This window comes from Rhincodon typus, unplaced genomic scaffold (assembly GCF_021869965.1).
Source record: "Rhincodon typus isolate 14 unplaced genomic scaffold, sRhiTyp1.1 hic_rhity00000733, whole genome shotgun sequence".
Classification (NCBI taxonomy): domain Eukaryota; kingdom Metazoa; phylum Chordata; class Chondrichthyes; order Orectolobiformes; family Rhincodontidae; genus Rhincodon; species Rhincodon typus.
In genome coordinates this window covers 1,246-13,968 of record NW_025966371.1, presented here as the reverse complement: position 1 = coordinate 13,968, position 12,723 = coordinate 1,246, and the positions used below count along the sequence as shown (strand labels likewise).

The following is a 12,723-nucleotide window of genomic DNA, read 5'->3' as shown; positions in this document are numbered from 1 at the left end:
CCGTGGGATATTGAAGCCTGCTTAAAGTATGTGTCCTACAGCTGTAGTTGAGCTTTACGGATTCAGGGCAGGAATTAGGAGTTGAGAAGCTTCCTGGTTTGACAGGCTTTTTATTGCATTGGGCCACTGGGGATGATACAAAAGCTGGCACTCTCTGAATCTCTTTCCAGCCCAGCTATTTTTTTGTAAGAGGAAGGTTGAGACTCTCACTTATTCGGTGACATTTTGATTGAGATTTTCACAGCACCACATGTAGAATTGTGGGTTTGAACCTTGACTTAGCACCATGAAGATATTTATTGGAGTGCAGACGGCTTTGGCACAGCAGTCCTGTTTTTATTGCTGCATTTAATATTCACATTACAGACTGTTCTGTTGACAGGACATGTGCTGTTATAACACATCTGCCATTTTTTTATAGCTGGACAAGTTTAATGGCTTTCTAGCTAAGTGTGGGTTTGAATAACATGACTCCTTTCTGACCAGCATTTCTGCTGCAAACTGGGGTATGTCAGCTATAAACACCTGCTGTCAATCACTTTTTTTTTTGTTCTCTTAACAGTGATGCAGAAAGCCTGGCGGGAGAGGAATGCACAAGCAAGAATGAAGGCAGCATACCAAGCTTTAGAATTAAACAATGAGTATGTTCTGTACTGCCGATTGAGATTCTGCATAACAAACTCGTGCTTGCTCCACTGTCTTTTACATCAGCCTGAAGGTTTCTGACATACTCATTGGTTAACCGTTGTGGCTTTTGAACTCTCCTGGTGCTCGATCTCCTGCTTTTTTGTTATTTTGAAGCGTTTTGAAGTCAACGTATTGAACATATTAGAAATAGTCCAGAACAAATTGTCATTTTGAGGTCTTAAAGCATTGGTTTTCTTGATTACAATTATTTTATTACTGGCTTTACTAGGCATTCTGCTTCACAAATAACGGCGTTGCCAAGTTGGAATCTTTTAAGATGATTCCAAGGCTCTCTGTTTGAAAGGGGAAGATTTACAGGGCTGAGGGATTCATTGGATAGCCTTTCTGGGTGGTACCACAGGCACAAAGGCCAAGTAGCCTCTCCCTGTGCTATGTGCCTCAGTAAAGGTCCCTCACGGCAGACTGATATAGAACGTAAAGTCGCACAGGGTCAGAGGTGAGCTGGCAAGATGGATAAAAAACTGGCCCAGTCCTGGAAGACAGAGGGTAGCAGTGGAAGGGTGCGTTTCTGAATGGAGGGCTGTGACTAGTGGCGTTCCTCAGGGATCAGTGTTGGGATCTTTGCTATTTGTAATATATATAAATGATTTGGAGGAAAATGCAACTGGTCTGATCAGTAAGTTTGCTGATGACACAAAGGTTGGTGGAACTGCGGATAGTGATGAGAACCGTCAAAGGATACAGCTGGATGTAGATCGGTTGGTGACTTGGGCAGAGAGATGGCAGATGGAGTTTAATCTGGAAAAATGTGAGATAATGCATTTTGGATGGTCTAATCCAAAGGGAAAATATACAGTAAATGGCAGAACCCTTAAGAGTACTGATGATAGGCAGAGGGATCGGAGTGTCCAGGTACACAGGTCACTGAAAGTAGCAACGCAGGTGGAGAAGGTAATCAACAAGGCATACGGCATGCTTGCCTTCATCGGCCGGGGCATTGAGTTTAAAAATTGGCAGGTAATGTCGCAGCTTTATAGAACCTTAGTTAGGCCGCATTTGGAATATTGTGTTCAATTCTATTCGCCGCACTTCCAGAAGGATGTGGTGGCTTTGGAGAGGGTACAGAAAAGATTTACCAGTATGTTGCCTGGTATGGAGGGCATTAGCTATGAGGAGAGGTTGGAGAAACTTGGATTGTTCTCACTGAAACGACGGAGGTTGAGGGGCGACCTGACAGAGGCCTACAAGATTGTGAAGGGCATGGACAGACTGGACAGTCAGAAGCTTTCTCCCAGGGTGGAAGAGTCAGTTATCAGGGTCCATAGGTTTAAGGTGCGAGGGGCAAGGTTTAAAGGTGATGTACGAGGCAAGTTTTTTACGCAGAGGGTGGTGGATGCCTGGAACTCGCTGCCGAAGGAGGTAGTGGAAGCAGATACTGTAGTGACTTTTAAACGGCATCTTGACAAATACATGAATAGGATGGGAATAGAGGGATACGGTTCCCGGAAGGGTAGGGGTTTTACTTGTGATGGGCAGCATGTCGGTCCAGGCTTAGAGGGCCAAAGGGCCTGTTTCTGTGCTGTAATTTTCTTTGTTCTTTGAGTGTATCTGCCCAATCCTTTCTTTTCATTTATGGTGAGCAATTTAAATACACCTGTGGATTTAGAGTGCAGGCTTTCATCCTAAATCTGCATTGATAACGATTGATCTGAGTTGGGCTGTTGAAGTAGGCCTTCTGCCTTCTTATTTAAGATGAGTTGGTATGGGCAGTATCAGTCAACTTCATTATTCTGCATCACCATCTAGTACCAGTTGCTGGACAGTGACTCCTTGTCCCTCTCATTTGTACCAGTGCCAGCATCTGCTCACTGTTGATGCTGACGCATGGAGGATGGCATTTCGATAAAGGAGCAGAGAGGATTTGCGGCATCTATAAGGTGTAAATCAAATAATCTAACCTTGAGAGGAAGGGAAATATTTAGGACAAATGAGGGAAGATTAAAAAATGAAACTTAGGGACTTCAGAGTTATGACTTACTGAATTTTAAAGGGGAAACATAAAATGTTATAGCAGAGAAAGAGGGCATTGTCTGTGCCAGCTGTCAGCAAGAACAACCCATCTCCTCCCACACTTACCATTAAAATGACTTGATCTGCTTTCAGTTATTGCTGATGTTTATCTGCAGTAGGAAGGACAATAATACAGAGAGAACTTTACGCTGTACCTGCTGTCTGTGTGTTTGACCAGGGTAGTGTAGAGAGAGGACTTTACTTTCAGTTTAAAAAGAAATCTTTATATATCTAACCATGTACTGTTCTGGGAGTGTTTGATGGAAATGCTGCTGAGAAAGCTTTACTGTGTCTACCCCAAACTATATTTACTCTGGCAATCTTTGATGGGATAGTGACTCCAGGATCTTGTATGAAGTACCTTAACATATTAAAGGCACTATATAAATGCAGTCAAGCCTGTTGTGCCCCAACCCATCTTACTTATGATTAAAACTTTAATGTCGTATCTCATTTCATCCATTTGTCAAGGTGTATTAAATATTTGGTCTAATTTGACAAATAGGTGTAGAAAGCAGGCTAATTGTATTGCAGTTTCTGCAAGTTGGGACTGGTGAAAAAAAGTTAATTCATTGACTAGGGCTCGTCATTTTCAGAGTAAAATGAATATATGGTTTAATGTGCATAACTGAAATGGACTGGCTTGAATAGTAGCTGTATTGGTATTTAAGTTGCTTTTTCTAGCAATCTGCAGTTCAGCTGGAATAACCATTGTGTGCCATGCTGATGTTTACTCCTCAATTAAAAATCTGGAAATGCTCCTTTTCTTTAGGGATATAGATTGCAATCTGTTCTGGATTAGAGGAATGTTTCATAGACAGGAGTGTAAATTGTCTTATTTGTGGTTATATGTGCAACTTTAAGGCAAAATTAACACAAATTTTCTCTGTCACTGGTGTACAAGATGCACTATAGCAAGTAGCCAAGGTTTCTTTGAGTATTTCCCATGGCTGGCAAATTGAAGGGCAAGGACAGCAGGCACTCTACACCCTCCTAATGCCCCTCCAAGTCACAACAATACAGATTTGGGAATGTATTTCCTGATCATTCATCATCACTGAGTCAAAGTCCTGCAGTTATCTCTGACCAACACTGAGAGAGTACCTTCACTAGATTGGTCAAGAAAGTTGTTCACCACCAACTCAGGGATGCCAGTATTTTTGTTCGTTTTTGTACTTACTGTTAAAAGAATTGCTTTGAGATGCATGCCTTAGCATATCCCAGCAAGAAAATGTAAATTGTAAGAGTATTTTACTGCTTATTTTGAGGTACTTAAACTGTGTGCAAAAGTGAATTGTTCATTGTCCTTTCATGATAGCTTAGTAGTTTTAAAGGTCTGATATTTAGCAGGGGAGCAGTGATTGAAGGTTAACGGAAGCAGCATCAGTCATGACTGTGAAAAGAAAATTCGAGAGAAAGCATTTGCAAGGCTTTGGGAAAGAGCAGGGGAGAGGAACAATTTGGGTAGATCTTTCAAAGAGCCAGCAGAGACATGATGTGAAATATAGCCTCGTCCCATATTGTCCCAAAATATCGTCCCATATGATTTTGAGAGGCTGTTTTCTTACAGGAAAGCGCTTACTCTATAGCCCTAAATGAGAGGGGTGTTGAGAGCTGAGCAAACTGCTGGAGGGTATATTAATAGGCATGTCACTTTGGATTACATCTTAAATCCCTCCGCTGATATTCCACAAAATAGCACAAAGAGGCATCATGAAGTCTGCAGTCATCTCTTTCTCACCCACATCTGGTATAGGTCAGAATGTTACAAAGGTGAAAGAGTTGGATGTAAGAATATTTTAAAACATACATTGTAGTAACCTCATGGATTGAGATGCATTCCTTCTGTAGCTTGTCAACTGGATTATAGTATATTTGGTACACAGTAACATCTTGTTTTCTTTGTAATCTTAGGTGTGCAACAGCATACGTTCTGCTAGCTGAGGAGGAGACCACCACGATCCTTGAAGCTGAGAAGCTATTTAAACAGGCACTGAAAGCAGGCGAGGTGTGCTACAGAAGGAGCCAGCAGCTTCAGCACCACAGTCCACAGCAGGAAGCACAGCACAGTAAGTCACCTAACTAACATGAATGTTGATGTATCATTATACTAAAGATTAGGGGAAAAGTATGCAACCCTTGGATACTTGGGTCAGCCTTTTAATAACAAACCTCTGGGAATCATTTTGCAGGGAGTCACCACATTTATCAAAGGAATTTAACTGTCTTATTGGATAAGAGGTAAAACTGGAAGCACAGCCAAACAGGAAGGTCAAGTTAGAGTTTTGGATGGTATCTTCCAGTCTGTCGTCTTTTTTCACCGAGTATTAAACCATCTGACCTCTGCAGTCGTGGGTGGAGATAAAAGATCCCACGGCACACTTTGAAGAAAATAAGGGCAACTCTTTCTAAATGCCTGGACGATCTTTATTACTCAACCAGTTTTTTAAATTAACAGATTATCTGGTCATTACCACATTGCTGTTTGTATGGCCATTCTGTTTACACGTTGGCTGCTACCTTTCCTACATCACATCATTGATTACATTTTAAAATAATTTAATTGGCTGTTAATCGCCTTTAGGATGTTTTATTTGCCTTTATACAGGACCCTTCACAATCTTTTCTGTTTCTAGTTTTGGAAATGATCTTTTATTAGTCTGGCTTCATTGGTGGTGCACTTTGCTTGACATGTGACTATTTAAGTTAGCATTAATACCTTGTATTGTCGAGAGGGAGAGGAAAGTCAGTCAAAGTTCCTGCTATTAGTTACTGTCGAGTGATCCCTGTTTATGGCAGATGAGGACAGGATTGACCTTGGCTGTTATGCCTCCCGTATTGAACAGCTTAAAGCAATTCATTGTCTGGACTTGCCTGCAAGAAACAATCGCTTGGGCAAGTTACCTGAAAGCTGTATTTCAGAGGAGTAGTGAATATTAGAAGTGAGGAAATTATCTTGATCAGAGCCCTCATTAAAATTTTGAGAGCAGGTGATTTACAACCTGTAAAATCTTGCCTTGAATCAAGTAATGAATAACCAAAGGGATGAACTACTTTTCGGAACAAGACTTGCCCAAGCAAAACACAAAACCATACTAAACAAAAAATGAAAAAACTGTGGATACTGTAAATCAGAAACAAAAACAGAAGTTCTGAGGAAAGGTCACCAGACCCGAAACATTAACTCTGATTTTTCTTCACGGATGCTGCCAGATCGGCTGAGCTTTTCCAGCAACTTCTGTTTTTGTGACAAGACCATACTAATCCACTTGATTGGATTGTCTGTTTCCGTACAGTAGTTTCAACCTTGCATCAGTGATTCCATGCTTGTCTGGGTCAAATGCTTGAGGCTTTAAATACCACTCCAGGAACAATCCAGACTGGCAGCACTATTGAGTTTACTTTATCCAAGATTCTATGTACTCCTTCCACATTGCATAAAATCCCATTGTTCTGTTTCAGAGATGTCCTGATAAATGTTTGTTTCACACTCCGCCTTCCCAAAAACCGATTAAAAAGTCATTTATCTTCCTGCTTTTTTTTGGAACTTGCTGCCCATAATTTGGCTGTTGAGTTTGCCAGCAGCAACTATTCTTCAAAGTAGCATTCATCTTGGGGTGAGGGAGAAAACTCTAGAACTTGGGGTCCAGGCAGCTAGTGATGGAAATTGGCGTTGTGCAAGACTCTAGGATTGATGGAGTTGGAGGAGATTGCAGGTATGGAGATGGGACGAAGCTTGGAAGAATTTGAAAACTGAGAATGGGAAGTGTATAAGCGATATGCTGTACAGCAGTTTAGTTATCATGCTTTGAATACTGAAGCTGAATTTTTCACCTGAGCGCCTGACATCTATTAACACCTATCATTTTGAGAGTGGTTTGAATTTCAGCTTGATCTATTTTCTCTTGGCAGGGCGAGACACAAATGTATTAGTTTATATAAAACGAAGGCTTGCAATGTGTGCAAGAAAACTGGGAAGAATACGAGAAGCAGTAAAACTAATGAGAGATGTGAGTAAAAAGATGCCAGTTACACCAGCTGTAAAAACTGCATCACCTTTATATTTTGACTGATTTGTTCTTATCTACCCATAATCGTTGGTCATACTCTGAATTATAATTAAATAATGTAAGTTATCAAATTTGCCAATGTCTTCCGACTTAAGCACAAAATTTCACCTGTTATTCCCAGCGCATTACTTGGGGTGCTACACTGTCAGAGGTGCTGCCTTTTGAATGAGACATTAAACCAAAAGTCTGCCTGGTCTTCAGATGCACATAAAATATCCAATTTTACTGTTTCCAAGGAGAAGAGAGTTCTTGAGATGTCTTGGACCAATACAAGGACAGGCATGGACTCTTTCAAATTAGTTATCTAGTCTCTAAAGTTTTTGAGTAGATTTGTAGCTCAGGTTGTGGATGTTGTGGTTGGTTTGCTCATTGAGCTGGTTCGTTGTTCTGCAGACGTTTCATTACCCTGCTGGGTAACGACACCACAACTGGGAAACAAGATACTCAATATACTAAAGAGACTCAAACAGACCAGACAAATCAGCAAAACAGACTACCCAAGAATGAAACCAGAAGGAACTAACACCCCCTGATTCTACTGCCTCCCGAGGGTACACAGACCAGAAGTACCCCTCAGACCCATAGTCTCCCTGCCAAGTACACCATCACATAGGTTAGCCTAGGAGTTACAACGGAGACTAAAGCACCTCGTCAGCAAGTCACCCACTCAATCCACTGAGCCCAAGAGTTCCTCAATTCCATCAAGGACATAAGAATAGACAATGATGAGACTATGATGTCATTTGACGTTACTGTCCTATTCACATCGATTGACATACCACTAGCAAGAGAAACACTAACAATACTACTAAAACATCATCTCCACAGACAACATGCTGTAATTACTGGACCTGTGCCTCATGACCCACTTTACCTTTAACGGCCAAATCTGTGAACAGATCAAAGGGACACCCATGGGGTCACCTATCTCTGGACTAATAGCAGAAGCGGTGATGCGGAGACTCGAAAGCCTGGCCCTTCAGCTATTTCAACCGAAACTATGGATCCAATACTTGGACGACACCTTCGTCATTATTAAATGGACCAAATTAGAGGAGACACACCAACTAATAAACAACACTTTCACCAGGATCAAATTCACCAGGGAAGATGAAAAGAACGAACAGCTCCCATTCCTGGACGTCATGGTAGAACACCGGGCCAATGGAGAATTCCTGACAAAGGTACGCAGAAAAGTCACACACACTGACCAAGTACTGAATTTCAACAGTAAGCACCCTAACACCCACCAACAAAGTTGCATGAAAATCCTATTTAAACGAGCAGCAACACTGCAGCAACCCAGAACTACGCTAAAAAGGAGTACCTCCATCAAGTATTTAAGGACAACGGATACCTGAACAATTGGATTCAACGATACCTATCACATGAACAACAACAGGAAGATGCTGCACGCCCTAACACACTCATCACGCTACCACACATCAGGAACATATCTGAACTGACCACAAGACTCCTACAACCACTGGGCATCAGAGTGGCACACAAACCCACGTCAACCCTACGCCAGCTGCTAACCCGAACCAAAGACCTATTGCCCACTGTGGACAGAACCAACGTTATATACAAAATTTCTTGCGAAGACTGCGACAAACATTACATTGGATAGACAGGAAGAAAATTAGCTAAAAGAGTGCATGAACACCAACTAGTAACAAAAAGACTCAACCAATACTCACTCATCTCCATCCACATGGATAAGGAAAACCACCAGTTCAATTAGTACAACACCAGGATCCTAGGACAGGCCAAACAGAGACAAGCATGGGAATTCCCAGAGGCCTGGTTCTCCACTAAGAAGTCCGTCAACAAAAACATAGAGCGAGACCCTATATATACTCCACTGCAAAGGAAAACTGGAAGCGAGTTATCCAACTCAACAGACACCAAAGTTTAAAAACCAGGCAGGAAAACACAACAGTGCTTCATTGGAGGCTGCACTGATGATGTTACCCAGCAGGATAATGAAACGTCTGCGGAACGACGAACCAGCTTGGTGAGCGAACCAACCACAGCAGTTATCTAGTCATTGTTCTATTATTGTTTGTGTGATCTCACAATGTGCAAATTAATGTTTCTGCATTATAAAAGTGAATGATGACAGTTCAAAAGTCTTTCATTGACTGGAAAGCTTTGGGATATCCTAAAGATGTGAAATATACGTGTTGTATTCACTAATTCTGTGTATGGAAATAACAGCAATATCATCTCGTGTTTCGAAATGAGCATGTTGGGATTTAACTGTTAATTAATATTGCCTTTACCTTCCAGTCTTTTTTTCAAGGAAATATAATAAACATTACGTATTAGGAGAACTAACAACTTGTGATCTTAAATTCTTGGGTAACATTTTTCATAGTGGTTGTTTACGGACTTGTGGGGCTTAAGACTGCTTGGATTCTATTTCTCCACAAATGTCCGTAAGGTGAAAGGAAAATTCCGAAGAGTGTGACCTGCTCTGTTGGATTTTCCTGTCAATAGTTTTGAAATTTTTAGAACTCTGGTTACTGCTCAGTACAGAATTAAATGATATGTCTGTAGAAGCAGTGTTAAACAATGTATATTTTGAATTTTCAGAACCTCACATTAAATAATGTTCAATAAAATGTATTAACTCTCAATGTCTTTTCTTTCTCAGTTGATGAAAGAGTTTCCACTCCTTAGTATGCTGAATATACATGAAAATTTATTAGAAGCTCTGTTGGAGTTACAAGCCTATGCTGATGTACAAGTGGTCTTGGCCAAATTTGATGGTTAGTGTCCTAGTTAATATTAACACTGTAATTACAAGGCTTCTACCAACGGTTATACAATGGGATTTTTTTTTCATGGGATGGGTTGTTCACTCCTTAAGATGTGATTTTTACTGTAATATATTGTCTTTGTATGTTGGATCATCTGCAAGCTTCAAACTACAGTTTAACAGAAAACCATAATGGATCTTGCACCAGTGACTAAGTACCTCTCACTACACCAAAGACCTAATCAGCTCCCATGGTGTTCCATGCCCATGCTTGTAAGGCTTGCCCACACTAAGCAAGTGCACAAAGACTGTGACATAGAGTTCTGTCTGCTTATGTTTCCTTATAAACTCCTGCCCCCTCCAACTCCTACAACTTAATGTACCTTCTATCTTTGCCACCTGCGAATATAAAAATACCAGTTTTGTATACCTCTATCTAGGCCAAAGCATCCTGCTTGATTAGCAACCCATCCATCAACTTGAACATTCATTCCTTTCACAACTGATGCACGGTGCTTGCAATGTGTATAGTCTACAAGATGAATTCATTAAATCGCCCAACTTCTACCATACAGAAGGCAAGGGCTCATGGGTACACCGCTGCCTGCAAGTTCCTCTCTGAGCCACGTGCCATCCTGACTTGGAACGACGTTGTCTGTTTGCTCACTGTCATTATGTCAATCCTGGAACTTCCTTCACATCCTTCACAGCATTGTGGATGTCTCTTCAGCCCAAGGACTACAACAGTTCAAGAAGGCAGCTCATGTCCACCTTCTCAAAGGCAATTATGAATGGCAGTTACCCAGTGGCACTGACATTCCAAGTAGAAATATAGAGACAGCTATGGTGAAAAGCTGAGCTTCCAGTTTGGATATCAGACATCATTTTCCTTTATCCCCACTTTCTGTCTCCAACTTCCAAACCTCTGAAGACAATTCATGCTTAACAACATTTACTAAAAGTGTTGATTTTATTGTTTTTATTTAAAATCTTAGAATTGCAGGGAGCACTTTGTTGTAATATGTGCAATTTTGCGCGCCCCCCCCCACCCCAAGCAAGATATTGTTTTAGTTGCTTTTTAACTTCCTTAAAGTAGTATTCAGTTCAGGTCTCCCCTGCCACATTTGAAGTTTATAGCTATTGCTTTGGGTAGTCGCTATTATATATTCTGTTTTTCAGGCACTGACTATGCCAGTGTGATATTTGATATTGTGAATTAGAGTGCTGCTGTCTGAAGCTAAATCTTTTGCATATATTTTCAACATTCTTTTTGGCCAGGGAGAAAACAGCTCCATATAATACAGTAAAAATAAAGATGCCCTTCAATAAGAATGGGGAGATTATTAAGGGGTTAACTGAGAAGGACCAGGGATAAGTAAAAGTCGGGGAATAATTTTATTTTCCTTCTCTTAAGGTAAAGGGAGTACTTTTAAGTATTTAGACAAGTTGGCAAATAAGACTAAATAAGTTCAAGTCATGGCAGATGACGTCAGCCAAATGCAATGTGTGACCTGTTATATGTGGGAAGTCATGGTCGCTACCAGCATCTTAGATCACCTCCTGCACAGAAAGTGCTCTCAACTTGAGTTTCATGTTTCAGAGCTCAAGCAGTGGCCAGAGACAGTGGCACAGACACAAGGCTGAGAGCTTTGTGGATAGCAGCTCAAGGAGCTAGAAGAAAGAAGGGAATATATGACCACCAGGCAGTCAAAGAAAATGAGGCAGAAGTCTCCTGGGGTCCTGCTCACAAATTGGTTGTCCATTTTGGAAGCTGATGAGGGTGCTGACTCCTCAAGGCAGTGCAGACAGACTCCAGCATTTGGCACCACAAGCAGCCTGACTGTATAGGAGGGGAGGAAGAAGAAAGCAAGAGCGGATTCATTACTTCGGCGAACAGACAGGCTTTTCAGCGGCTGCAGTCGTGACTCCAGGATAGTGTGTTGCCTCCGAGGTCCCAGGGTCAGGGATATCACTGAGCAGCTGCAGGGCTTGAAGGGGAGGATGACAAGACAGGGTACACATTGGTACCAATGATATAGGGATGAGGTCTTGCATCACGGATCTAGGGAGCCAGGTAGTTGACAAAAGAGCAGGATCTGAAAGGTTGTAATCTTTGGATTACTCTCAGCGTTGGATGCTAGCGCATACAGAAATAGAAGAATAGTGTAGATGAATACGTGGCTCACGAGTTGCTTCAAGATGGAGGGTTTCAGATTCCTGGACCATTTTGGGGGAAGGTGAGACCTATACAAGTGGGATGATCTGTATCTGAACCAGACTGGGACCAACATCCTTGCGGCTGGATTTTCTGGTTCCGTTGGGAGGAATTTAAAACAATTCAGCATGCGTAATAGGGGCATGTCATACTTCAGTAAAGGAACCAAGGCAGATGGGAGTTTATCCATGTTGAGTTTCGAAGGAGTAAGACAAGGCTGGATGGACTCTACCTTTAATGTTAGGAGGATTATCAGTAAGACCGATGAGTTAAAGACATGGATTGACATATGGAATTGCGATGATGTTGCCATCACAGATATGATGAGAGAAGATCAGAACTGGCCAATCACCGTTCCAGTGTACTGGATCTTCAGGCAAGAGGTGAGGGTATAAAGAGTAGATAGGATCTCATTATTAATTAAGAAGTCAGTTACTGCAATAAGGAGGAATGATATCTTGGAAGGATCTTCAAATGAGGCTTTGTGGGTAGAGTTTAGGAATTAGTAGGGGGACAGTCATACTGCTGGGAATGTATTATTGACCCCCAAACAGCCAGTGGGCAGTGGAAGAGCAGGTATGTAGACAATTTACTGAGGTGTGTTAAAAATAATAGTAGGGTAATTACATTAAGGAATTTCAACTTCCCCAGCATTAATTGGGATAATGATAGTGTAAAGGCTTCGCAGGAGGGAGATTTATTTATGTATTCAGGAGAGTTTTCATATCAACATACCATAGAAGGACCAACAAGGGGCAGTGCAATGCTGGACCTCATTCTGGGAATGAAGCCAGCAGCTGTTGGAGGTGGCAGTGTAATTTAATGATGACGATCACAATGTCAGACATTTTAAATTTGTTGTGGAAAAGCAGAAAGATGGTCTGCAAGAAAGGGTGTAGGATTGAGGGAAGGCAATTTTTATGAAAAATAAAGTTGGATCTGGCTAAAGTAGATTG

At 41.4% G+C, this 12,723-nt stretch overlaps 1 protein-coding gene across 1 annotated transcript in view; it reads left to right on the top strand.

Moving 5' to 3' along the window:
- Nucleotides 1-9,567, top strand: part of LOC109915128 (suppressor of tumorigenicity 7 protein homolog) — a gene marked incomplete at its 5' end in the record, with an annotated part of 32,159 nt that extends 22,592 nt beyond the window's left edge. Inside the window, 4 exons of the mRNA XM_048621530.1 lie at nt 563-641; nt 4,633-4,787; nt 6,631-6,728; nt 9,448-9,567. Of these exons, the coding sequence (XP_048477487.1) occupies nt 563-641; nt 4,633-4,787; nt 6,631-6,728; nt 9,448-9,567 (452 nt within the window). The remainder of the gene's footprint in view (nt 1-562; nt 642-4,632; nt 4,788-6,630; nt 6,729-9,447) is intronic.
- Between the last annotated feature and the right edge of the window lie 3,156 nt (nt 9,568-12,723).